The sequence below is a fragment of the Heteronotia binoei genome, chromosome 8 (genome assembly GCF_032191835.1).
Source record: "Heteronotia binoei isolate CCM8104 ecotype False Entrance Well chromosome 8, APGP_CSIRO_Hbin_v1, whole genome shotgun sequence".
NCBI classification, from domain to species: domain Eukaryota; kingdom Metazoa; phylum Chordata; class Lepidosauria; order Squamata; family Gekkonidae; genus Heteronotia; species Heteronotia binoei.
Window position 1 is genome coordinate 85483125 of NC_083230.1, and position 27593 is coordinate 85510717.

Consider the following 27593-nt stretch of genomic DNA (forward strand, 5'->3'; position numbering starts at 1 on the left):
GTCAGGGCTGCCTGGTGGTGGGGGAAGGGACTGGGGAACGGGTTGAGAAACATGCTCTCTTCCCTTTCCTCTCAGCCCACAACCTGCTGTTCAATTCAGCTTCAGTTTTGACACAACTGTACAGCATTTTCCATCATCCACTTTTGTGAGCCGTTATCCCCTCCCCTGAGACTTGCTGGACCCCCTCAGCCCTGCCAGGCCGCAGAGATGCAAGCCATCAAATGTGTGGTGGTGGGAGATGGGTATGTACCACTTGTTTGAGGTCGGGGGGAAGAGGGAACTCTTTCTTACAAGAACTTTTTCTAGACTCTGATATCTCATCCATTGCATGCTTGGAGAGGATGGACAAGTGTGAGAAGGAGCTATGGCTTCTGTCAAGGGTGGGAAAGGGTACTTGAGAAGATAGCATGAAATGGAGCAATTTTCAGCAAGAGAAATTCAAGCCCAGATAGGTTGCTATTTCTGTGTTGCATCTTCTGGTATAGCTATTGATAATAGAGTCTGGGACGAAGTGCAGGAAGAGTGTAGAATTGCCACCTGCTGAATGATAGATGGCATCTTTCCTTAAGCCTTCTTGGGCAAGTTGCTATTTCAGAGATGCAGAATGCTGCCCTGATCCAGAACATTTAACAAAATAGATGCAGTCAATGGGGTTGATGGGTGGCAGAACTGTGCAGCCTTTTTTCAAATTTGTCATGAAGATATTTCTATTCTGCTTGTGATCTCGTTTTGGGTCAGGCTTCCTCTGCATTGATTATCTTGAGGAAAGGAATATGTGTGACTGTTTGCAGGCAGAACTTTGTATGAAAAAAGGTAGGAAAATATTTACTTCCAAAGAGGCCTGGATCTTTTGTGCCACGGAGGTCCAAGTTACCTATGATCTCTGGGATGTAAGAAAAATGATCTTTGTAACCTTGAGTAAATGAGGGATCAGCAGCTGGAGGCTAAATGTGGCCATCAGAGCAACAGCACTTAGCCCCACAGTTGCCAGTTCAGAAGAGAAAAGGGGACATGGAGTGATTTTTTTGGACTTGCCAAGAGATTGCCATGCAGGTGGAAAGGAAGATAAGGGTTTTGGCCCACCATTTACATATCATCCAGCTTGGTGCAGTGGTTAGAGTGTTAGACTAGGACCTGGAACACTCAGGCTTGTATCCCCACTGACGCTATAGAAGCTTGCTGGGTGACCTTGAGCTAGTCACACACTCTCAGACTAACCTACCTCACGGTATAAGGATAGAATGGAGTAGAGGAAAATGATGTAAGTCACTTTGGTTACCATTGGGGAGAAAGTGGGGTATAAATAAATAAATATTTTCTCAAAGTGACTGTCCATTTGCTTCCACAGAAAGATGTCACTCTGGTTTGTTGACCAAAACAAGCAGTACAAAATGGGATATGTCTTTTATTGGAATCGTTTGTGTGGTGGTGAGGAGCAGGCAAACTTCTGCAATTCAAAAGCTCTCCTGCACACACACAAAAACCAATCTGCCCCCTCCTTCTTGATGGAGCGCTGGGTGACTCAAAATAGCAGTTATTTTCCACAAATAGAAATTGGCTTTAGAAAAGCATGCACTGGGCAAGAGTTGTGATCCTTTATGTGTGCTTGCTTGGATATAAGAACTATTGAGTTGGAGAGGGCTCACTTCCTAGTGAGCATCGACAGGATTGCAGACAGTTTCAAGACAGGTTCTACGCATGAATCTGTTGAAAGCATCACTGCCACAGCTTGGAGAAGCAGAGAAGAGAGAAGGCTGATTTTGAGCTCAGCAGCCAGGGCTTAAGCTGGTTCTGCAATGAGGTCACATGGTCAGTTGGTGTCTGAAGCTGATGATGAACTGGCACTGGACTCTCTGAACTCTGCTAGTCCCTTCCTCTTGAAAAGGGGCAGGAAGGAAGTTTGTAAGCATGCATGTGTGAGTATGTGCATACATGCACACCCACCCACAATTCAGATAAGAGGAAGCACAAGGGAGTGTTATTTCAGGCAGGTAGAAATGGGGTTGGGGCAGGAAGGGGAAGAAAACAATGCCTACCCAAACCATTTTCTGTCATTTGCTAGAAAAGTACAATATGTATCTGAATGACAATCCACTGTCATGGCTTCCCACTGTAAATCATCCTGACCTAACTGGCTAGATTCAAGTCCAGTAGCAGCTTAGAGACCAATAAGATTTTCAGGGTATGAACTTTCTGGGGTTCAGTCTCCCTTTGTCAGATCTGACTGGCATGTTTACCCAGAAATAAGTCCAAGTGGGTCTTACTTGTTTAGGAGGATGAAAGCCTTAGAAGACATGAACTGAAACTGGGCTACCAACGCATCAAAAAAAAAAAAAACATCCTAGCCAGCTCTTGTACTCTTTGCAAGCATTTAATGTGCAGAAATCATTAGTTGAAGCTTTCTGTCACCTCCTAAGATTTGCACATCAAACTGGCCCCTGCTGAGAAGATGCTGTTCATAATCTAAAATGGCTTGTGCTTGAAATGTATCCTATCTAATATATTTAAATCCCATGCTTCTTCCAAGGAGCTCATATAACATACTTGGTTCTTCCCTTCTTGGTTGTGTCTTCACAACAATCCTGTGATAGAATGACTGACTTCAGATCACTAAGTAAGGATTTGGATCTGGATCTCCCAGCTCCTTTGTGAGACTCATACTCCACACTGGCTCTCTAAAGGAATCTTACCCTTGTCACTGCCATTCAGTGCATTCCTGCCAGTCACATTGAGCTGTTCTGGTTACTGTTTGCTTCATTTCTCATGATAAAAGTGGGGGGACTAGTTGCCTCTTCAGGACTTGATCAAGCCTATCCTGCATGACTCCTCTTCTCCATGCAGCCACCTTGGCTACCTGCATGCAGAACTAAATTGCTCATTAGATACTTGCAAATTGCTACTGCCCACCTTCCAATAACATCAAAATTAAAGGAGACATGAAGTCTTCTGGCCCTGACTTGAATAGCCCAGGCTAGCCTGTTCTCATCGGATCTTGGAAGCTAAGCAGATCTGGCTAGAATTTGGAGGGAAGACCTCCAAGGAAATCCAGAGCCAGGCAATGGCAAGCCACCTTTGAATCTGTTGCCTTGAAAACCTTATGAGATCACCATGAGTTGGCTGTGACTTGATGGCACTTTCTACCACCACATGAAGTCTTCCCTCCACATTTGCCTTAGATGACAGCATTTACTGAAAGTGCTCCGAGGGATTGAGTTTTTAAAATGTTTTGCTATAGTTTCTTGATAACTGCAGTTATCACATGCCTGGATATGCGCTTAGATGCAGTCTTGCTCTTGAATGCCCTGGTCACATCAGTTTTCAATACCCTGGTCACATCAGTTTTCAATACCTAGCCAGCCTCAGTTGCCCTTTAATAGCAATTTTAGATTAGACACACACTGGAGATGCTCTTAAAAGACAGCCTAGAAGCTACAGTTGGTACAGTTGGTTACCAGTGATGGTAGGATTCTGTGATTTGCAAGGAACACACTTGCTAGTTGGCTCCTTGTCTGGGCCCAGTTAAAGCACAACTGTCATTTTTTGGCCAAAAGCAGGGCATTTCCACTGTTGGCACCGAAGCTACCTCCTTAGACAAGTCCCACCAATCCTTCTAATTGCTCAGGTTTTGTAGCACAGTGAATTTTTCTAGGGATGCCAGCCTCCAAGTGGGAGCTGGGGATCCCCTAACATTACAGTTCATCTCCAGACTACAAAGATCAGCTCCCCTGGAGAAAACGGATGTTAGGAGAACTGTCAAACACATTTGTTACAAGCAGGGGGTTTTTTTGTAACAGGAACTCCTTTGCATTTTAGGGCATACACCCCGAATGTAACCAATCCTCCAAGAGCTTACAGTAGGCCCTGTACTAACAGCCTTGTAAGCTCATGGAGGATTGGCTACATCAGGGGTGTGTGGTGTAATATACAAAGGAGTTCCTGCTACAAAAAAAGGGCCGGATCTGACATTAATGTCATTTTGTCAGGCCAAGCAATGTGCCATAAAATGGCAAGTGACGGGCTATCAGGACCACAGAGGAACTATTACTAGCAGGACAGAAAACCTCTCTACGTGCAAAAATTACAAAGCAACTAGACTAGTATATGTCAACACTCTGTATTTAGTATCAGTTTCAAAATTCAATATAAATAATATGTCCATACAAATCATGAGAAACCATACAAAAAATCACCATCCACCACAAACCACTCTTATTCCTACTGACTCTTTGGTGAATAACATCCACAACAAGGACCAGTTTTTATGAGCGTCGGACTTAAGGACTGGTTTTTATGAACGTCGGACCTCAGCTAAGACTATCAATTGTTGTGGATGTTGTTCACGAAAGAGTCAGTAGGAATAAGAGTGTTGACATATACTGGTCTAGTTGCTTTGTAATTTTTGCAAGGAGAGAAGTTTTCTGTTGTGCTAACAAAATGGCAAGTACCAGAGATATAAACTTGGACTCAGGCAAACATGATTTTTTACCCAAAATACAAACATGCTTAAAACATTAACACTCCTACAGTATTCTGTTTATTTAACAGTCTTTAATAACTGACAGTTCTTTACTCTGAATTATTGCATCAAACTCTGGGGGCAATATCTGTGCTTTAGCAATCTTGAATATGCTGTTCAGGTGTGTAAGCAAACTAACTTATGCAGTAAACTACAGCTGTAATTCCAGTAGCTCATGAAGCAGGATTTTTGATTTATTGACATATATTACAGAAAAGAGCTGTTCACAAACATACATTATCCCAAACTAGACAGAATTTTAGAAACAAAAGCCTTAAGTCAGGGGTAGGCTTGCCAATCCCCAGGTCCCAGTGGGGGTTCTTCCGCTTTCCCAGGCTCCTCCACAGCCACCATGTGACTTTCCACCTCCGGAGGCTTCAGTCTCCTACTGAAAGGCTTCCTCTTGGGATGGTGTGTCTGTGTTACTTCGAAGAAGTTGGCAGCAACTTGTGAGTAGAGATGCCAATCCCTCGCTTCAGAGTTGCCAGAAACGGGGGGGGGGGAAATGTCTGCTGGGCAGTGGGCACTTCATTATTCCCTATGTGGCGATCGATTCTCATAGGGTATAATGAGGAATTGATCTGGAGGTATTGAGGGCTCCGTGGGGGCTATGTTTTGAGGTAGAGGCACCAAATTTTCAGTATAGCATCTAGTGCCTCTCCCCATAATACCCCCCCCCAAGTTTTAAAATGATTGGACCAGGGGGTCCAATTCTATGAGCCCCAAAAGAAGGTGCCCCTATCCTTCATTATTTCCTGTGGAAGGAAGGCATTTAAAAAGGTGTGCAGTCCCTTGAAATGCTTAACTCCCTTGGAGTTCAATTATGCTTGTCACACCCTTGCTCCTGGCTCTGTCCCCAATGTCTCCTGGCTCCACCCCCAAAGTCCCCAGATAGTTCTTTTATTGGACTTGGCAATCCTAATCAGGGGCAATGCAAATCCAAAAATTGGTAAAATTTGCTAATGCTAAGTTTATCCTTCAGTACAGCATCACACTGCTTCCTCACCTACCTGTGATTTGTGGAATCCTTTCATTGGTAGGTGGGGAGCAGTGTGAATGGCCCATTTTGTCCACTGTACTGACTCACTATATGTAATATGCCTTGAGCAGGCCTTCCACTTCAGAGAAGCTTTTCCTCTCCATCCCCTCCCCCATCTCCAACACAAGTAACCCCAGGGGTCCTCTTCCCTCTGAACATACGCTTTCCCATGCAACACTAGATCAGCAACTTTTTCCTCTGTGACCCTGGAAATATTTTTGTGTGTGAATCAGGGTTCCTTCACATTTAGAGAGGTCCACTCCAAAATATACATATATAATATAAGCCCTTCAACGAACTGGAGCCACCACCCTCAATACCTGCTCCATCCTCCACAAAAGTCACAAACCCTCCACAGATTCAGCAGCCACCTGCCAATGACTAGAAGTTCTGAATCAGCCCTTTTCTCCCACCACCTCTGTGTGATTCATCTTCTCCAATCCACTCTCTTCCAGATCTCAAGTCTGTTCCCCACTGACTATTCCTTTCCTTGCACTTCAGTCCCACTTAGATACCTGACCTTCCACAATCCCCCCATGGTGCTGATCTTTGAGCATGGGGCTTAAGAACTGGGAGACCCAGGTCCATAAGCCCCACTCTGCCATGGAAGTTCCTGGGTGACTTTGGGCCAGTCATTCTTTCAGTCTATCATACCCTGCACAGTGATTGTGAGAACAAAAACATAGCTGGGATGAATGATACTTGTAAATCACTTTGGGCCCCTATTTGAGGAGAAAAGCAAGGTGCAGATGCTAGAAAATAAAAATGATACAACAAAGTCTCATTAAGTCTTTAAGGTGACTCAAGACCTTAAAGCTTTTATCTTAGCCTCCAACTACACCCCTGCTCTTGCATGTCACCTGCCCCAAACACAAACACTTAGCACCTTCTCTCACCCCAACAGCTCTATTTCTCCTCCTTTCCCATGGCTTTCCAAGCACAGTTCCCACCATGTACCCCAATGCACCCACTTCAACCCTTACCTTCTGTTCCCCTTCCATCAATATACTGGTGACACCCAAGCTCAAAACTCTATGATAGCTGGGTGAAGGGGCACATATAGATGTTAAATAATATAGGGAAGAGAAGTGCTTCCTGAAGGATCCCACATAGTTAGGGGTGTCTAGAGGACACATTATCTCCCAGCGCCACCCTCTCCCAACCTTGGAGAAATGAGGTAAGCAAATGAAGGCCACCCCACAAACTCCTACATCAGCAAGGCAGTGGGTAAAAGGATCATAATCAACCATGTTGAGTGCTGCCATAAGATTTAATAATAATAGCAGCACCAATCTGCCTCAATCCAGCTGTCTGCAGAGATTATCTGTCAAGGTGATCAACACTGTCTCTGTCACATGGCTGGAATGGAAGCCAGACTGGAATGGATCTAATGCTGATGTGTCATGCAGGAAACCCTGGAGCTGTTCAGCTATCACTCTCTCAATTACCTTACCCAGCAATGATAAGTTTGATACTGAGCAGTAATTGGCGGGATCAGAGAGATCCAAGTTTTGTTTCTTTAAGAGTCATATGACCAAGACCTCCTGAAGACCCTCCAGATAGATCCCTATTTCCAGGGATCGGTTGATGATATCCATCAATGGGCTCCATATCCTCTCATTGCTAGCTTTTACTAGCCATAAGGGACATAGATCTAGAAGGCACGTGGTTGGTCTGACAGCACCGAGGGTCCTGTCAACATCAGCAGGAGAGAGCAGGTTGAAGGTGTCAAAAACTGAATCCAAAGGCAGCCAAGGGGCCTCCAGTCCACATACTGTATCAATGTTGGCAGGCAAGTCATGGTGAAGCAACAGGATTTTATCCACAAAAAAGCTTGCAAATGCCTCACAAGTTTGAGTTTGCTTTAGAAGGTGGAATCTTTCTTTAGAAGGTGGCATCTATGGCATTGTACTGCACAGAGTCCCTGTCCTCCCCAGGCTTCATCCCCAGATCTCCAGGAGTTTCCCATTCTAGATCTGGCAACCCTCCCCCCCAATCTAGTGCTAATGGCCAGGGATGATTTGGAAATCCTGCTTCAAGCCTTCCTAGTTGAAGATTATCAACTGAGCTTTTAAATGCATGTTCAGACAGTGTTACTGTTGTCCAATGGTTTTTTAGGACCTTAATTATTTATGATCCTACTGTTGATGTGTATTTTAAGTAATTTAAGCATTGGTATGATGCTTTGAGCATTTTCTTAGGAAAAGATGACTGATAAATACAGTGAGCAGAAATATAAATTATGCCTTTCCTTGCTCTTCTCCTAGCTTTGGGTAAATAGAATGTGCAGGAGATTCAGTCTCTCCTTACTTTCTGCTGTACCTAATCTGTATCATGTCTCCCCCCCACCCCTTGTCTTCAGAGCTGTGGGTAAAACTTGCCTCCTGATCAGCTACACCACCAATGCCTTCCCAGGAGAATACATCCCCACTGTGTGAGTATGATGCAGTGAACAGTAGAGGATTTTGAGAATAACAAGTTGGGTACTAGGTGACTGAGTTGATTTGGCAACCTATTTTTTTCCAGTCCTAATACCTTTGGTACAAAAGGAAATGCCCAGATCTGGATAGCCCAGGCTAGCCTGATCTCATCAGATCTTGGAACCTAAGTAGGTCAGTTATCTGGATGGGTCCAGGGTCACAACACAGAGGCAGGCAATGGCAAACCTCCTCTGAATATCTCTTGCCTTGAAAACCCTAAAGAGTTGCCATATGTCAGCTGTACATTCTTATATGAATACCAATGTTAAATGCATGGCTTAGCAAGCAGTTTCTACCCATGCTGCAGGCTATGTGCATTGCAATGGTACAGTTGAACATACAACTGTGACTGGGAAATTATTTATTGTAAATTAGGTGCAAACCTGTCCCTAATGTCCTGGCTGGCTACATGCAGAGGGCTTATATGTGTAGGAGAAATAAAAGAATATGAACCACACCAACTGCCCTGTAATATATTACAGCTCAGTATCCGACCACCTCAGTCTGAATTCTGAATAAATGTGTACAACAACTGAGAGATATTTGGTATTGAAGCATAGAGATTATATTGCAGATACTGTAAACTGAGAGACTTCCTGTGAGCAAAGGACGGTTACTTCTGTCTATTTTAGCCAGCAGCCAGTATAGAGATATGACTACAGTCAGATTTGTGGAATTGAAATGGATGAAAAAATTATCAAGTCAATCTCCAAGTCAGAAGCAGTGAGAGACTGTGACCCAGGAACAAACTTAGCTGCTGAGCTTAGACAGGGCCACAATGAAGATGATTGCCCAGTATAATCTCCTCTCACACCACTGCCAACTGGGCTTAAGCTGAGAGTCCCCTGGAAGAATGGCAGAGTTTTTGAGAGTTGGCTAGGGTTGCCAGACCCCCGCTGGGGGCAGGGGAACCCCTGCTTTTGTGGTGCACTTTCCCACACCTAACTGGCCCAAAAGGTGATGGTGATGATATCACCTGGAAGTGACATCATCATGTTGCCAACATCATGCGACAGTGCTCTAATTTTTGGGCAAAACTCTATGATAAAATGAGCTACAAACCATAGAGTTTTGCCCCCAAACTAGAGCATCACCCCCCAACATCAGCGACATGGTGACATCACTTCCATGTGACATCATTGCATTTTGCATGTGTAGCAGAATAGGACCCAGGATCTCCACACTGGCTGCAAGGTAAGACCTGGCAACTCTAGAGTTAGTGGAGCTTGTTATTGGCCACTTTTGTTCCACAAGGCACCTTCATAGTAAGTTTAAGGAGTCAGTCCACCCTGGGCAGAAGCCTTTGCATTTTACTTCCTCCCTCCCTGCATACACATCATTAGCTGTATAATCAAGGCCAAGTACTATTCTGGTATACTGCTTGGGTTGTCAGTATCACTGCAAAGATAATATGCTGAGCCTGAAATGGCATTTCCAGCCCCCTAGGCAATAACTGAGTGAATATGCCCCTTAATGAATGGTTATACGCCATTTAAAGGGCCCTGTATTTATCCTTTCTCCTACTGTGTTTGAGGAGAGCAGTGTGTAAACAGAGAGGCTTCCCTGTAACAGAGAGGCTTCATATTCATATTTAAGGAACTGACACTTACTTGTATTACAGATTTGATAATTATTCTGCCAACGTGATGGTGGACAGCAAACCTGTCAACCTTGGACTGTGGGATACAGCTGGCCAGGAGGATTACGACCGCTTAAGGCCCCTCTCCTATCCTCAAACGGTGGGTCACTTTGTTTGAGAAATTTCTCTCATGCCTGTTTGTATGTGTTTCCCTTGGGATCTGGGCTAATGTTTGCATGTTTAGCCAAACTTTGGTGTGATGTGAGAGCTGTTCACTTTATTTATCCATCTCCAATATACCAATTTAATTCACTTCATAAATTAAATTGGAACACCTTTACTTCCTGAGAAGAACTGTTCTCTTGTCAGGCATTCATGGTCCCTGACTGTGGGGCCTAGAAAGTAGCTGGGATTCAGTTTTATGTAACAGTAGAGGACAGAGAGGAAAAACCACAAGAAGAGAGAAGAGACAAGGATTCCATGATGATTCCCTCATCCCTTTGAACAATGATGGCTGGCAACATTTTTGTGCCCGAGGCAAAGCAAAGGGGTCTTGCCATGATGGTAAAAACATAATACAGTATGTGATAGACTGTTTTCTGCCTTTTTAATGGTACCCCAAACTCTGCCCCCTGAGGCAATCTGCTTCACCAGGCCTAATGGTAGGGCCAGGCCTGCCTTTGAAGAGCAGAACTATCAGGCTGTATGGCCCCAAGGAAGATGTTGATTAAAATGCCTTGGGCTTTTCTGAACATTTTTATTCTGCACGAACAATTCTTATCCAAGAACAGCACAAGTCTTGGCTCATGTTTCTCATATTCAGGGGCTGTCACCTTTCTCCCTCCACAGAGGCAAAGGAGGTCAGAGCTTCTCTGCCTTTAACAATGGAGCAGAAGAGACAATTTCTGTGGGTGTAGGGTTTTTCTTTTCTTTTCTGCATGACAAGCTGCACTAGTTAAAAGTTTCGACTGCTAATGACATAGAGAAAAGGCCAGAAGGAACCAGGGGACAGGGGGGAAAAGGAAGCTGACAGTTCTGCAGACCGAGATTTAACGTTCGGGGGTTTTATGCATACTCAGACATACCAAATGGTTACAGTAAGTGGGGAAACAGAGACATCTTCCATTAGTAAAACGAAGTATCGTTTCTTACAGTGAGTTCAAAATTATCAGAATCTGCAGTTTGGAAAGGAGAAGTAGAAAGTGAAAAGTCTGTATGTTTTTTTAAAAAAAAATACAGAATCACATATACTCAGTATAAATATATGTGTAGAAAATAGCTCTGGTTGCAGCCTTTAAGTACATTGATCAAAGGTTGAAGCTGCTCCTACCTGGTCCTGCCTTAAAGCATACATGGAATTCTGTTCACCAATGTAAGGACAGGACAGAAAAAAGGACTAGGGCAGCTATGGAATGGGAGAGACTTCACCACATTCTTGACTGGGGCATTTCTAGCGGCCTGCACCATTGGAGACTTACCTAGATGGCCACAAGCCACCAACCATGAGCTGCAGTTGTCTACCAGGTGGTTGACAAACTCCACCCCACTAAGTATTTGTAGTTCAAGCCAGGCAGCAAAGCTAGGAAGTTTACTGAGACACTGTTGGGCTACCATATATAGCTGAGGGGCAGCACTCAACTTGATAAGTCACATCTAAATGTAACGGACGTGATGCAGTTTGGCCATCCCTAGGAACAGCTGAAAAGGGGAACCGATAAACTGATGCTAACCGTATGAATCATAGAACTTTCTCAGAGACCTAGGCCAGCTAGTTCAACTCCCTGCTCAATGCAGGAAATCTAGACTAGAGCATTCTGACAACCTGTGCTTCTTCAGTGCAGAATACTGTGGCTGAAATCTGCCCTCCTATAATTTAAGCCAGGGATACCCAACTTTTTTGAGCCTGCTGGCGCCTTTGGAATTCTAACACAGTGGTCTGTCACAAAATGGCTGCTGTAGAAGATGGAGCCAGCCATACAAAATGGCTGCCACAATGTATCTTCCATCACACAGCAAAGATCCTTGTGTTGTGGTGGCAGCGGCTGCAGAAACAGCTTTTTTAAAAAAATCTGCACAGACAATCAGATCTCCAAGGTCCAATCAGAAGCCTTGCTGGGCAAAAGCCCCACCTGTTCCCATCCACTTCCTAGTAAAAAACATTTTATGTGTGCCAGGAAAGATGTCATCAGATACCATGGTAGGGTTGCCAATCCCCAGGTGGGGGCAGGGGATCCCCCGGTTTGGAGGCCTCCCCCCGCTTCAGGGTTGTCAGAAAGCGGGGGGGGGGGGATGCCTGCTGCACACTCCATTATTCCCTATGGAGACCAATTCCCATAGAGTATAATAGAGAATTGATCCACGGGTATCTTGGGCTCTGGGGGGTATCTCCTGGCTCCACCCCCAAAGTCCCTAGATATTTCTTAAATTGGACTTGGCAACCCTATACCATGGTGACAATGAGCACCACACTGGGGACTCCTGACTTAAGCCAGTTAAATCCAGCCTTGTCCTGTGGAGCAGTAGGGAACAAGTCCTTATCCTCTTCTATGCAACAGCTCCTCAGGTATCTCCTTATTCTCTTCTATGCAACAGCTCCTCAGGTATCTGAAAAAAGCAATTATGTCCACCCTCAGTCTACTCTTCTATAGGGTACACAGGTCCAGTGAGAACAGAATGATGATATTAGTGAAGGTGGCTTTTAAGTGTCAAAAGAGACTTATGTGGAACAGCTAGTTGGGAGAACTTGACTCTATCATCCAGAGCTTTAGCCCTTTTCCTCCACACTATTGACTGCATCCTTACATTTTTGCAAAGACTCTAATCCCTTCTTAAATTTGAGCACTCTATTCTTTTGTTGTTGTTGTATTGCTCAATCTATTTAGTATTTCTCTGCAGTCTCTTGTGTTTAATGTATTATGTCTAGTGTTTGCCATCACTAAATAACATGAACTAGAGAGTTAAGCCATTTTAAATTGCCTTAATATCAGTAAAGCGGATTATTTACTTTCCCGTTGAAATCAATGGGAGTGAAAAGTGTTTCACTGGATCATGGTCCAAATTTGAAACCCATGGAAGAATTACTGGGGTATTTCAGTGTGCACTTTGCATTGGGTTTAACAGTCACAAGCATGCAGTGTTTATACTTAAGAAAGCGTTTGTGCTTCTATCCCATTATTACTGGCATTAATAATACTGGCTTCATGCGCAGGGATTTTATCAAGAGGACCTCTGAGCCACAAAGTATGAAGTGCTTTAAGACTTGGGCCAAGCTTTGCATAAATACTACCTGTTGGAATGTCATAAATTCCAGTTCACAATTGTGGAACAGCACCGCCCAACTGTCACGAGCTGGGGCCAGGCCAGGCGAAGTCCAGGGGCAGTCCAAGGTCTGTAACCGGTGAGCAAGAGTGTCCAAGGTGCCAAAGCCAAATCGTTGTCCAGGTATCGTAGGTCAGAGGTTCAGAAGCCGTAGTCAGGGGGTCCAGAAGTCAAGCCAAGGTCAGGAGGTCCAAAGTCAAAAGCCAAAGTGGATGCTAGGACGTCAGGTAGATGACTAGTTGCTTCCACAAAGCCTCCTCCCAAAGCCTACAGCTATATAGCCCTCTGCTGGCTGTTGCCCATTTGGGCTAATTGCTGGCTCAGAGAGGCAGCCAGGATCCTGTTGCAACTCAAGCATCCTTGCTCTTAGAAGGGCCAGAATCCTCTCAAAACTCAGGGCTCAGGGAGCGTCTTGCTTGTGAGCGTGCCGCCCTCCTCCGATCCCTGAGGTCCTGACGGAGGTGGTCACGCACACGCGCCACCCGAGAGGGCGAGGCAGGGGGGCTGGGATCTTCTCCAGCAGGAGGCAGGGGCACTGGTGCAGGTGGCAGGGGCACAGTTTCTGCTGCAGGCTCAACTTCCTCTACAGGGTCCCCAGCACCCATGACACCAACGTTGTGACTTCCAAACATGTTTTTTGTCTTATTCTTGCAGGATGTCTTCCTCATCTGCTTCTCTCTTGTCAGCCCTGCATCTTATGAAAATGTTCGTGCCAAGGTGAGATCATAAGAACATAAGAAGAGTCCTGCTGGATCCATCTAGTCCAGCATCCTGTCTCAAACACTGGCCAATCAGTTGCTCTGGAAGGCCAAAAACAGAGCACGTAGGCCAAGACCTCCCCCTGATGTTACTTCCTGGCCATCACTACTTCCTCTAGCAGCCAATTCCACATTTTAATCACTCTCTGAGTAAAGAAATATTTCATTTTGTCTGCCTTGAACCTACCACCCATCATACCCTTGAGTTCTCGTGTTTTGGAAGAAGGAGAAAACATTTTCTTTGTCATTTTTCTCCATCCCATGTATAATTTTATAAACCTTTATCATGTCCTCCCTTAGTAGTCTTTTTTCTCATAGGGAAGGGGTTCCAACCTGCTAAGAGAGCCAGTTTGGTGTAGTGGTTAAGTGTGTGAACTCTAATCTGGGAGAACTGGGTTTCATTCCCCACTCCTCCACTTGAAGCCAGCTGAGTGACCTTGGATCAGCCACAGTTCTCACAGAGCTGTTCTTCCAGAGCAGTTCTCTCAGAGCTCTCTCAGCCCCACCTACCTCACAAGGTGTCTGTCGGGGGAGAGGAAGGGAAGGAGATTGTAAACCTCTCTGAATGAAGGGCAGGGTATAAATCCAATCTCTTCTTCTTTAGGCAGATTCTGGAGGAGGTGAAGACAAGAGTTTCTCTTCCTCCTCCTCCTCCTCCTCCTCCTGGTTGTTCTCTTCTGTAATTTTTCCAGTTCTGCAATATCCCTTTTGAGATATGGTGACCAGAAATGTACACGTATTCCAAATGAGGCCACACCATATATCTCTACAGGAACATTACAAACAATGGCCATTTTATTCTCCATCCCCTTCTTAATAATCCCCAGCATAGATTTTGCCTTTTTCACCAATGCAGCACACTGGGATGACACTTTCATTGAGCTATCCACTATGACCCCAAAATCTTTTTCCCTTTCAGTCTCAGCAAGTTCAGAATCCATTAGCCTAAACTTTTTTTGTCCCCATGTGCATCACCTTATATTTACCAACACTGAACTTCATTTGCTATTGTCATCCACTCATCCAGTTTGTGGAGGTCCTCTTGAATGTCTTTATGGTCAGCCTTGGTTTTCAAGGCCTGAATATTTTTGTGTCATCTGCAGACTTGGCCACTATGCTACTCAGCCCTAGTTCCAGATCATTTATGAATAAATTAAATAGTATTGGCCCCCATACTGATCCTGGTATGAAAGGTGCATCACACTCAGGAGGCCTTGCTTATGGTTACCAGCTTGAGGCATAGGATTGCCTGAGGCTGGCAACCATTGGAAGAAACTTTCCAGGAGGGCTTCTGTGATGAAGTGGTGACATCACTTCCAGGTTACATCAGAATTGATGTCACCGTGTAGGGGCTATGCTACATCACCTCTGGGTTTCACAGGAAGTGATGTCATCACATAACTATTGACTGATGATTTCCCTCCCATTCCCGCCCCCCACTGGCTGACCAGCACCAATTGTTGTAGGGGAACAGGGATGCCAGCAGGAGGTCTTGCAATATGTTATAAAGTCCTCACTTTTCTTTCTTTCTTTTTTTGTGTGGGTGACACAAGGACTTTTTAATCACACATCAAATGGAAAGTTTTAGCCTCCCAGACTGATGCTGGTCCTTTTCTGCCCCAATGTGCATCACCTTATATTTCTGATCACAGCATTCGGAAACAAATAGCTTCAGCCTGCATCCCTCTGAGCTGTTTTCACATTCTCAGAATTGCCCCATGGAGCCACTATTGGCTACATAGCAGAAATTTCATGGAGCTGTGTGAGTAATGTGATGTTCACAATGGAGCCAGTAGGAGCTCAACAGGGAGTATGAGGATATGGAAGCAGTATGGGTAGATTGATGTTATTAAGTGCAGCAGTTAGATTATGATCCAGCAAACCTAGGTTTGAATTCCCACTCTGCCATGGAAGCTTGCTAGGTGACCTTGGGTAAGTCACTTTCTCAGCCTGATCTGGCTGGATAGGCAGATGTCCCTTGTCTCCTTCATTGCTCCATGTGCGTCCCTCCTGAAGCTTCATGTTTGGTGGAAGAGGATGATCCTCCCAGATAGGAGTGTACCATTATTTAGTCAAGGGTAAATGGTAGCTGCATTCCCCTGCTAGAACCTCCAAACAAGCTCAGCCTAGCCCACCTCACAGGATTGTTGTTGTTTCTCTTGGATCCTCACTAAGGATAAAAGCAAAGTATAAATATCTAAATAAATAAATTTAGAAGCGAAGTGTTTATTATTTTTCCCAGAAAGGGCTAGTGGTTTCCTGAAGTATGACAGTACTGTTCTAGCACTTCCATCATTGGGATTGCTCCCCGTATGCAGTTCAATCACCCCATTAAAAAGGGAGGGGGAGGCATTATAATGCTGGAGAAGGACTGTATAGAGTAGTCAGTTAAAATGATCAGGAAGATGAAGCATCTGCCTATGAAGGGACATTTGAGATGTTGGGGCATTTTAGTTAATACAAATGGCTGAGGGGGATATGGAACAGAGGTTTATAAAATGGTAGATGCAGAGAGATAAGGAGATAATATTTTCTGTCTCCTAAAATTTGGATCACCTAATGAAAGTGATTGATGCTAGGTTTAGGGGAAAACAATGTAAATACTTCACACCTCCATTTAGTAATGGAATTCTTTGCCTCAAAAGATGGCTTTGAAAAAAGAAGTAAAGTTAAAGGAAAATCAATGGCTATAATAGATAAAAATGGATCCTCCATATCCAGGGGCAGTGTGTCTCTGATTTCCAGGTACTAGGCACGAAATCTAATTTCTACAATGGCTTGTTTGTGAGCTTCTGATTTCTCATTGTTGGGAGACAGAATTCTGGTCTTGGCTTGACCAAAAGGTAGTTCTTATCCTCCAGAAAGTAGTCTGCATTAACATAAAGGGTAGCCCATTTTCTTGTTCTTTTTACGTAATTTTTTTTTGTCTCACTCTTCCAAAATCTCCAACTTTTCTCTAGTGGTTTCCTGAAGTACGACATCACTGTCCTAGCACTCCCATGATCCTTGTGGGCACTAAACTGGATCTTCGGGATGACAAGGACACCATAGAGAAGCTCAAGGAGAAGAAGCTGGCGCCCATTACTTATCCACAAGGTCTTGCACTGGCCAAGGAGATAGGTATGTGATTATATGTGGGAAGGCGAAAATGCAAAAATTCACCTATTTCAATTACAACTGTGGACACTCATCTCACTTGAACAGAGCAAATGCTGCCAACTTGCCCTATATTGAAGTGACATGAGGTGGTCACTTCAAGTGGCAAGTTTTGGTGGTGGTTGGCAACTCTGGGTTTGGAAATACTTGGGAGATTTTGGGGATGAAGCCTGAATAGGGCAGTGTATGGAGAAGGGACTTTAATGGGGTATAATGCCATAGAGTCCACCCTCCAAAGTGGCAGTTTTTCCAGGTGAACCAATCTCTGTTACTTGCCTTCTCCTAGTTTCAGTTATCAGAAAAGGGACTGTTTACCTTAGAGAATTGTTGGAACTCTCAGTCTGGGGCAGTGATGTCATGTATTCTTGGTGCTTGGAGGGGCACAGTGGGAGGGCTTCTAGTGTCCTGGCCCCACTGGTGGACCTCCTGATGGCACTTGGGTTTTTTTGGCCACTGTGTGACACAGAGTGTTGGACTGGATGGGCCACTGGCCTGATCCAACATGGCTTCTCTTATGTTCTTAACTTTCTTCCTAGTTCTTCAACCTAGCAGATGCAGGAAGTTCATTTTGTTTGGGATTTCTGACTTGGGAATGCTACAGATCCAACACAGTGGTCCTCTTCATTTCCCAAGTGGTCTGCACTTTAGCTTCTAGTTCTAGTACAGGCATTTACTCTGGTGCTTGAGGCAGAAACTTGAGCATTCACATATGAGGCCAGAGACACTACATCGCCACATAGGGAAGTGAATGCACGCAAACTACATGATGGGGTAGAATTGCTGAGGAAGCTGCTACTCAGAAAAAAACAACAGCTCTTTACTTCAGGGGGCAAACAGACCCTGAGAGTCCCACCTGCTGCTGGCTTGTTTACTTTGCTAACATAAGGATCCCATCATTAGTAGCTCTTTCAACTGCTCCTTATTGACTTTTATCTTCTTTAACTGTGAGAACAAAGGGTCCAGTTACCAGATGTCTTTCTCTTTCCCTTCTGCATCCATAATGAGGAGGAAGAACTGGGCCAGCAACATCTATCAGTTGAAACCCATAGCTGCTGCAACCACAGTTTCCTTTTCCTGCCATGTGATCTGAGGCTAGTTAGCCATGAGTGCAGTTTTGCTTTCCAACTCTTTTATTAAGGACCTGTTCTTTCTGTATGGGCACTATGGTTGCCAGCTCTGGGTTGTTGTTGTTATTAATTGTAGTATTTAATCACCCAATCCTGGCTTATGCCAAGTTCTGGGCGATGTATAACATGTTTAAAATACATAAAATTATCCACACACAAATTAACTAGTTATAAAACTCAGATGGCACCCTGTATGCTCTCTTTAAATCCTGGACTACCAGGGCATCCTGTGGGTGGGTGGAGAAAACTTAAAAAAGCATCTGGGAGAGGGGTAGGGAAAAAAGGAGGTGCCAGCTGGATAGTAAACCATTGCTGCCCTCAACCAAATACCTGGAAATACCTGGAGATTTTGGGTCGTAGAGTGTGAGAAGAACGGGATTTGAGGAGGGGAGAGCCTTCAATGCCATAGAAGCTACCTTCCAAGAGCCATTTTCTCCCAGGTAACCTGATCTCTGCCACTTGGAGATCAGTTGTAATAGCATGAGATCTCCAGCTACCATCTGGAGACTGGCAACCCTAATTGGCACGCATTTCACCTGTGCAGAATGGGTCATCCATTCCTTTTCAACACACTTTACTATACTAAGTAGGCTGGAGGACTGTGGGATACACAACCGGAATGAGAGGACAGGCCATGTGTTTTCAGATAACAGTTTGAGGAAAGAACTGAGGACAGCCCTATATTGAAGAAGAAGAAGATATTGAATTTATATCGTGCCCTCCACTCCGAAGAGTCTCAGAGTGGCTCACAATCTCCTTTACCTTCCTCCCCCACAACAGACACCCTGTGCGGTGGGTGGGGCTGAGAGGGCTCTCACAGCAGCTGCCCTTTCAAGGACGACCTCTGCCAGAGCTATGGCTGACCCAAGGCCATGTTAGCAGGTGCAAGTGGAGGAGTGGGGAATCAAACCCGGTTCTCCCAGATAAGAGTCCTGCACACTTAACCACTACACCAAACTGGCTCTCCACACCAAACTGGCTGACATGAGGTGGTCACTTCCAGTGGCAGGTTTTGGTGTGGGGTTGGCAATTCTAGGTTTGGAAATACTTGGAAGATTTTGGGAATGAATCCTGAATAGGGTGGTGTACGGGGGAAGGGACTTTAATGGGGTATAATGCCATAGAGTCCACCTTCCAAAGTGGCAGTTTTTTCCAGGTGAACTGATCTCCGTTACTTGCCTTCTCCTAGTTTAAATTTTCAGAAAAGGGACTGTTTACCTTAGAGAATGCATATTTGATTATGATTGAACTGTACCGCCACATCAAAATCTCCCCTGGGGAGTGAAGCAGTCTTCTTTCTGACTTGCTAGTTTTGTGAATGGAGATAGAAGCATAGATGGGTGTAACCTCAGGCTGACGGTAGGGATGGGCATGGAACGCAAAAATGGTGGTTCATTTTGTTTCATGGTTTGTTGGGTTGCCCAGTTTGGTGGTTCAGTTCATTTCATGTGTTTTTTCTATTTCCCAAATGGATCATGGTTCATTGGTTCACTCAGTTTGGGAAGGCATAGAACAGCCATCGAGTAGGCTAGAGATGCCAGATTTGTGGCAAACTCTACAGCAGACTATCCTATATCTGCGTTCCAAATTTGATGCAAATTGGATTTGGTGCCCCCAATAAACTGCTCTCCTATTTATTTATTTACTTTGTTTATTTTATTTGATTTATATCTCGCCCTCTCCGCCAAAGCAGGCTCAGGGCAGCTCACAACATAAAATCCCACACACAATTAAATTAATGAGTATTAAAATTACACTTTCAGTAATAAAATTGATATACAATGATTAAAACAGTTAAAACAGAAAAAACAGATAATGAGTTGGTGCTATTCTGGTGGCGACAGCCTTTTTCCACTTCTCTTAAATACCGGTGCCGAGTCAATTGGAGGTCAGCCAGAAGAGGACAGTCTTGCAGGCCCTGCAGAACTGGAGTGTGTCAAGCTGGGGAAAGAAAGAGAATCCACCCTGCAGCTTCTGGTCTGTTTCACCCCCATGAATCTTGAAGGGCAGTGAAGTGGACTATAAGCAGCAGTTTTGTTCTCTTCAGCCCCCTGCCTTCTGGTCAGTTTCCAGTGAAACTGACTAGAAGCTTCAGGAGGCTGGGGAAAGCAGAGCTGTGATATCTAGTCAGTTTCACATGAAACTGACCAGAAGTATAGGGAGCTGGAGAATCATGCCAGGAAAAATGAACCAAACAGGAACCAAACCACATGCCAAGAAAAAAGGCTGGTTTGTTTTTGTGTTCGGGTGTGGCGGGATAAGAAAAGTCACTCTGGAACAAACCACGAATCATTCATTTTTAGTGTGAATCATGAATCGTGCCCATCCCTAGTAGCCAGCCTCCAGGTTTCAGATTGGGTTCCAGTGATAAATAAGCCTCCAAACTGAACTTATTTATTTAAAGCATTTCTTTCTCTTCTCCTGGAAAAAATAGCTGCTTTGGAAGGTGGACTGCATGGCATTATACCTTACCAAGGTCCCTCCACCCTCCCACACTCTACCCTCAGATCTCCAGGTATTTCTGAACCTGGGGTTGGCAACCCTAGTGCAACCAGATATATAACCCTCCCATGAGCATTATGACATGGTATAATTGTGTGAGAACTCCTCAGTGTACCTTTGCTTAATTTTTAAATTGATTATTAGGATTTTGTGCAGTAGCTTGCAAGTCAGTGCCTGAATTAAGAGTTGCTCAACTTTGTATGAGATTTTTCTTTTCTTTTTTCCTTTTGATCTGAACAAGCATTGAACTCAGTGATGATTTAAGAGTGTTCTGTTATACCATCTCCTCTTGATTTTGTGCACATCCAATCTGTACAATATTCCGCCCAATGAACAAACAGATCTGCTGCTGTAGTCTTACGGAAAATTAGTATATATATTTGTTTTGAAAATGTAGATGTATAAAAACAAGTCATAAAAGCTTCAGCATAAAAACAAGCCTCAGGCATATAAACATTGTAAAACAACATTCAGCAGCTTAAAATGATATTATTAAAACAGTCTTGGAACAGGTCTTAAAACAGTTTTAAAAGGTAGGATCCTCTCAGTCAAAAGCTTAGGTTAAAAGAAATGTTTCTACCTGGCACCTAAAAGTGACTAAAGGCAAGGACAATCCAGAGATACCACCTGGCCTTGAATTCAGCAGGAGCTCACAGGAGCACAGCTCCTGAACCTTTCTGATGCCTCCCCTTCTTCCCCACCTGCCTACCTTGTCCATTGAATAGTAGGTGCAGCTGCATAACAATCCCTGGATTAGGAGAGTGGGCAGCCAGCCAGCCACCAGGGGCTTTGCCACAGCCCCAGAAGCCCTCATTAACTTCTGGAGAAGCCCACACCACCCTTTCTCCACTTCTTATGTGATTTTGGGTGGTTGGTGGCTTGCTGGCCTTTTGACTGTGGGGGTGTGTGGCCAAGAAGAGCCCCAGGTGAGTGAGGCCTACTTGGGCTGGCTGGATCTCTAGCCAGCCCAAGCAGGCTTCGCTTGTCCAAGGCTCTCCTTTCTTGTGTCAGATTGCTTTTAGCTGGGGGATATGCTTAGGGTTGCCAAGTCCAATTCAAGAAATATCTGGGGACTTTGGGGGTGGAGCCAGGAGACACTGGGGGCGGAGCCAGGAACAAGGGTGTGGCAAGCATAATTGAACTCCAAGAGAGTTCTGGCCATCACATTTAAAAGGACAGCACACCTTTTTAAATGTTTTCCTTCCATAGGAAATAATGAAGGATAGGGGCACCTTCTTTTGGGGCTCATAGAATTGGACCCCCTGGTCCAATCGTTTTGAAACTTGGGGGGTACTTTGGGAAGAGGCACTAGATACTATATTGAAAATTTGGCGCCTCTACCTCAAAAAACAGCTCCCCCAGAGCCCCCGAAACCTCCAGAACAATTCCCCATTATACCCTATGAGAATCGATCACATAGGAAAGAATGAAGACGTTCCCCTCTCTCTCCCCCCCCCTCTTTCTGGCCAGTCTGAAGCAGCGGATCATCCTCTCTACTCACCATTTGCTGCCAGCTTCTTCACAGAAACACACACAGACACACCATCCTAAATGGAAGCCTTTCAAGTCAAGCCCCTGGAGGTGCAAAGGCACATGGTCCTTTGCGGGCGGGGCTCCCTCTCTCCCCCCCTCCCCCACCAGCCAGCTGATTGGGACTGGAAACAGCCTGGGAAAACTGAAGAAAGGCTGCTGTGATCGGGGCTGGGTGGGAAGGGAAGGGCAAGGAAAAGCTGCTGAGATCGGGGCTGGGTGGGAAGGGCCGCCATTCCCCCCCCCCCGCTTTCCAGATTTTTGGCTATCGGGGGAAGAAGGCTCCAAATCGGGGGTCACCAGGCAAGGCGGGGGATTTGGGAAGCCTAGATATGCTAATGAGTTATGCTAATGAGCTCCACCACATATTTTTCTACAAAATGACCCATGGGTACCACCACTGAAATAGCCCTACTTCTGGTTGCAACCACTACTACAGCTCCCAGGTAAAGAGTTCAGCTTTAAGCCAGTTGTTAGAAAGTACTTTCTTTACATTAAAACAACCACAAATGTTCTGTTCATATTTAAAAAACTAGCATATACTTAGGGATGTTACCCAATTGATTGCAAATATAAAAAATAAGTGACCTAAGTCAGACTTTGAGATTGCTGTCTGAGTTGAGTGACAGGGGCTGTGAGTCATGGACTTCTCAGTTACAGGGATATTGCTTCTTTTGGATTGCCAAATGTCTGCAGGTCTGTCGTAGACTCTCAGGATTGACCCACACCAGGTGAGAAACAGTTGTAGCAGGGCCACAAAGGAATTTTCTACAGTCTTTCTGTTCTTCCAAGTAATATGAGGATTTTTTTGTATTTGCAGATGCAGTGAAATACCTTGAATGCTCAGCACTGACACAGCGTGGACTGAAAACAGTGTTTGATGAGGCAATACGAGCAGTTCTTTGTCCACAGCCCACAAAGACAAAGAAAAGGGGATGCAGGATCCTCTAAGGTAAATAGAGTCTGCATTTGAAATTGGTTGATTCTAGTCAAATTCCTTCCCACAGAACCTCAAAACCAGTAGAAGAAGAAGAGAAGAGATTGGATTTATACCCCACCCATCACTACCCAAAGGAGTCTCAGAGTGGCTTACAATCTCCTTTCCCTTCCCCTCCCCACAACAGACACCCTGTGAGGTAGGTGAAGCTGAGAGAGCTCTGACAGAAACTGCTCTTGAGAGGAACAGCTCTGCGAGAACCTGTGACTGAGTCAAGGTCACAGGTGCATTTGTAGGAGTGGGGAATCAAACCTGGTTCTCCCTGAAAAGAGTCCGTGCACTTAACCATTACACCAAACAAGCTCCCTCGGACCTCTTCGGTCACACAGTGCTTGCAGTTTTTTCTTAATGTTGCATTTGCTCCAGCACCTTTTTACCACTGTGTTATTTTTGCAACTCTGTTATGCAAGAGGGTCATGGCATGTGGGCAGACAGTGGCTTGGGAAAGTGGTAGCTGGAAAGTGAGGCTGAGGGTCAGTCCAAGGGTCAAGTGGCAAACAGATTTAGAGGCAGTCTGAAGGTAAAGTCTCATATACCAAGAGTCAGTTATGGGTGATGTGTCACAAATCCGAAGTTTGTAGTCAGAGGTGGCTTAAGAGGTCACAACAGCAGAGCAGGATCTGGATCAGAATTCAAGGTTGGGTCAGGTGGAGTGGTCGCTGGGTCAGAGGTAATTAAACTTGTTGCTTTGCTGATGGCAAGGGGCACCTGACCCAACCCTGCTTCTGAACCTGTTGCAACCTCTCAAACCCTTGGCTGGCAGCTCCTTAGCTTCTAAGGACCAGTTGTCCATGACTGATTGTAAACTGGGACCTGCTTCTACTATTTCCCTGTTTTTTTCATCCCTGACAGAACTGGCTTCTTCAAGCTGATTCATGACAAAGAGTTTCCTTCGCTGCCCTAAAACTGTCCAAGAATAACTGAAATGCTTTCATGATCCAGTTCTAGGGGGATGAAATTTCAAGCCTTCAAACCCTTCACAGATTAAAGTGATGACCAGTTAACAAGTTTTATTCACTTCCATTATGCCCCAATGGTGACTCAAAGGGGTTTACATTGCACTTCTCCATTTTACTATCACAGCAACTCTGTTAAGTAGGTTAGGCTGAGAGTATATGACTAGTCCCAACAAGTCATCATGGCAGAGTGGGGGGTTGAATCTGGATCTCCCAGATCCCTGTCCAACACTCTGATCACCAAGGCTTGTTTTTGTACCAGGAACTCCTTTGCATATTAGGCCACACACCCCGATGTAGCCAATCCTCCTGGAGCTTACAGTAGGCCTTGTACGAAGAGCCCTGTAAGCTTTTGGAGGATTGGCTATATCAGGGGTGTGTGGCCTAATATGCAAAGAAGTTCCTACAACAAAAAAAAGCCCTGTTGACCACCACATCCCACTGAATCATTAAGCAGACATGTGGTGGTCTCACCACACATCTGTTTAGTGACTGAAATTCTACCCACATATTTGCTACATCATTACTGTGAGTGATGAATATATGCGGCTAAAAGCAAAACGAGTATGCCATGGAAAATGTACTATCTCTCTCTCACACACACACACACACACTCCAGATTGCCCAGGTCTACCCATCACATTTGCAGCACTCCATTTAATTTGGTCATATGAACCAGACTTCAGTTAAATGCATATGAGTGATTTTAGGAATTGAGCTTCAGTTCTCTAATAATTGGAATGTAAAACTTTTTTGTTAATTTTAGAAGCTTCATTTGTTTTCATTATATTCATTATTATTCTTATAAAGAAACGGCAAGCAGCCAACCTCCACTTGGCATTTTAAAAGGTTTCTTCACCTGTTTTCTGGGCAAGGAGGAAGTCCATCAGTGGATTTAGAGGCTGACCTCCTAAGAAATGCTAATAGGTCTAACTAGAGACAATGGGATGGCCAAGCCTCCCCCTTTGCCCCCTTCTTCAGGCAGGGAGTAGAGAGTTGGAGGGTGTCAAGTTTTAGAGAGGCTGAGGAAGAAACTTCCTCGACTCTAGGAAAACATGCCTTGACCTGGGCTGACTGGAATCAAGTGGGAGGGGAAAACAGAGGTGGTCCTTGCAACAGGAAATAGCTCTTTCTCTGGGATGCTCATGCAATGAGAGGGCACAGGACTCCATCCTGAGGCAGCCATGTTGACCATGGGCTTGCTTGGGAGACTGGGAGCAAGCTTGAAGGTAACGGTGTCTCTGTAGAGAACTAGAACAGCTAAGCTAAAGAGCCTGGCCTCGATTTTGCCATCAGCTAGGGCATGTATAGAGAAGGGACAGAGGATGTACGTTTTCATGATTTGTTTTGTTTTCCTTGTTCAAACCTGATGCTGTGCTAAAAGTATGCTTGTAAACATTTTCTTTTTAATAAATATTTTAAGCTTTTGACACTGGGAGTGGTTCTCTGTACCACATAGACCTCCACTGCTTTGGACATGCTATTTCAAAAGGGGATTCAGGAAGATTAGTCAGCAGCTATTCTTTCAAGGTCACCCAAACCACTGGGCAGTGGGAGACACAGAGGTAAGGCCTCAGAGCTGAGAAGGGGTGCTAAAGGCCTGATCCTCCCGGTGGGAAATTCCTAAATTGATCAGATGGTAGTAGCAGCTACTGGAAAGTAAAAGAAAAGCCTCTCCAGGGAGTTAGGAACCCCTAGGAGAGCAGGATGGAACCAGGGCCTGCAGGTCAGAACGGGCATGTTCTGCCACAATTTTCTTTTTCTTTTATTTTTTTTTCATTTCTATTGGTTTAAATGGGACATATTTCCAGCTGCAATTCCCCCCTCCTTCAGTGAGTGTACCCCTTACCCACAAGATCCTCTTGTTATGATTTCAGACAGACAGGAAGAAGGGTCGCTATTTCATAGGGAATTAAAGGCAAAACACATTTTCAGCTGCAAATTGTTTTCTATTCAATGTGGATAAAATCCTTAGGTTTTACTATACATCAGCCAAAGAATCTTTCCTGTCAAATTTCAGACAGGCGTATAGATTATGGCAGTTAAAGGCAAAACACATGGAAACTAATGACGTGGTGGTATTTCCATTCCATTCCATTTAATAGCCTGGAAATAAATGTACATTCCTAGTAATAATGGGTCATCATGACTGTTAGGACTGACAGCTAATCAACCTTGGTAGACTGAAAAAACTATGACAGTGTAGGCTTGAAGCCTCACAGGCTTATTGAGATAGACCATTTATGTCTGCGCTATACTTCAAAATGCTAGCAAGGGCTCATGTTGTTGAATGTGCTTCCAGCTAGAAATATTCCCTATGTAGAAAACTAACATCCCAAGGAGAAGTTTAGGCCACAACTGTCACCTTGATAGCTACCTTTCTGTGTGAAGAGAATTTCTTAGCATGGAATAGCAGCTCCCAACTGCAGTCTGGATTGGCATAGTCCAGTCAGTTTTATTACCTCAGTGCAAACCAGGTATAGAGAGGGAGAGGGGCAGAAAACTGAAAGGAACAGTTCTGAAGTTTAAAGCTGGCTTTAAGTGGTTGCTAAGAAGCTTCTAGCTGGCACAAGCAGCTTTTGGGTGTTGCTGTGAGATTAATGCTATGCTGTGGGTTCATTTTGTATCCCCACAATATCTTTTTCCATTGTATATTTGCACATGCATAGCATACAACAAAACACTGTAATGCTTCAGTTTTCTCTTCTCTGGAGGAAATTGGATATTGAAAGGTTTGCCTGGACCTTTTCAGTGCAGGTGCAGGGATGGTCAAGGTTATAGTAACTTGTTGTGAACTTTTCTCAGCAGACTGACTCTCTTTGTTTATCACTCAGATTTCAAAATAGTACCCCCCTCCTCATGAATGAAACCTTCTCTGGGCTTTGCTGATGAGAAAAACACAGAAGGCTTTGGCAGTGACTGGATTCTTCTTCTGTACCGCTGAACACCAGACCAAAGTAGACCAAGATCCTGAAAGATGCATAAACGGATTTCCTGCATAGCTTTTTTCAAAATCATATATATAACAGCCACAAGGAGGGGAAAATATTTAGAGGGAGGGTTAAACCATTTTTCTCCATGTTGATTTTTTTTCCAATCTCAAATGTCCCCCTATGAATTTATATTTGTCCACTGGGGGAATGGTTGTCTTGTATGTTTCCCACAAGTCAGCAAAAAATAGAACTGAAGGGAAGTTTGAGGTCGGGAAAGTGGCTTACAGGGACCTAGCAGGGGGCTGGACTAGATGGTCTGTATGGCCCCTTCCAACTCTGTAATTCTATGACCTGTTGTGAACACAGAATTAGGTATCCCAAAGTTGCTGTTTACTACCCTTTGAGAGATCCATTCACTGATTTCCCAGCATCTCATTTAATTGACCTCTCAGCACTTTGTTCTCCAAAATCTCTCTGCTCTTGCTCCAAATAATTATATAGCACATAAGATTCAATAAAGCCATTCTGTTCCTGCCACTCATGTCTTGTGCTGTTTGTGTGGAACTTTTGACACAGAGAGGGATTTCCAGCTAAAAATATTCCCTATGTAGAAAACTAATATTTCAAGGAGAAGTTTATGCCAGAAGTTTTTCCAGGGCTGGATTGCTAAGGGGCATGACCGCTGCAAAGCCAGAAAGCCAG

General features: G+C 44.5%; 1 protein-coding gene across 1 annotated transcript; it reads left to right on the forward strand.

The window, feature by feature from the left end:
• Window positions 1-27428, forward strand: RAC2 (Rac family small GTPase 2). Its single transcript, XM_060245502.1, has 7 exons — window positions 1-242; window positions 7918-7989; window positions 9657-9774; window positions 13587-13649; window positions 16651-16810; window positions 22826-22957; window positions 26793-27428. The coding sequence occupies exons 1-6, from the start codon at window positions 208-210 to the stop codon at window positions 22954-22956; spliced, it is 579 nt and encodes a 192-aa protein (XP_060101485.1). The 5' UTR covers window positions 1-207; the 3' UTR covers window position 22957; window positions 26793-27428.
• The last annotated feature ends 165 nt before the right edge of the window (window positions 27429-27593 follow it).

Excerpts from the sequence above, each read along its gene's own strand:
- RAC2 (XM_060245502.1), top strand. The coding sequence starts at position 208 with ATGCAAGCCATCAAATGTGTGGTGGTGGGAGATGG. Across the intron at positions 243-7,917 it reads TGTGTGGTGGTGGGAGATGG|AGCTGTGGGTAAAACTTGCC; the intron begins GTATGTACCACT and ends CCTTGTCTTCAG. Across the intron at positions 7,990-9,656 it reads GGAGAATACATCCCCACTGT|ATTTGATAATTATTCTGCCA; the intron begins GTGAGTATGATG and ends CTTGTATTACAG.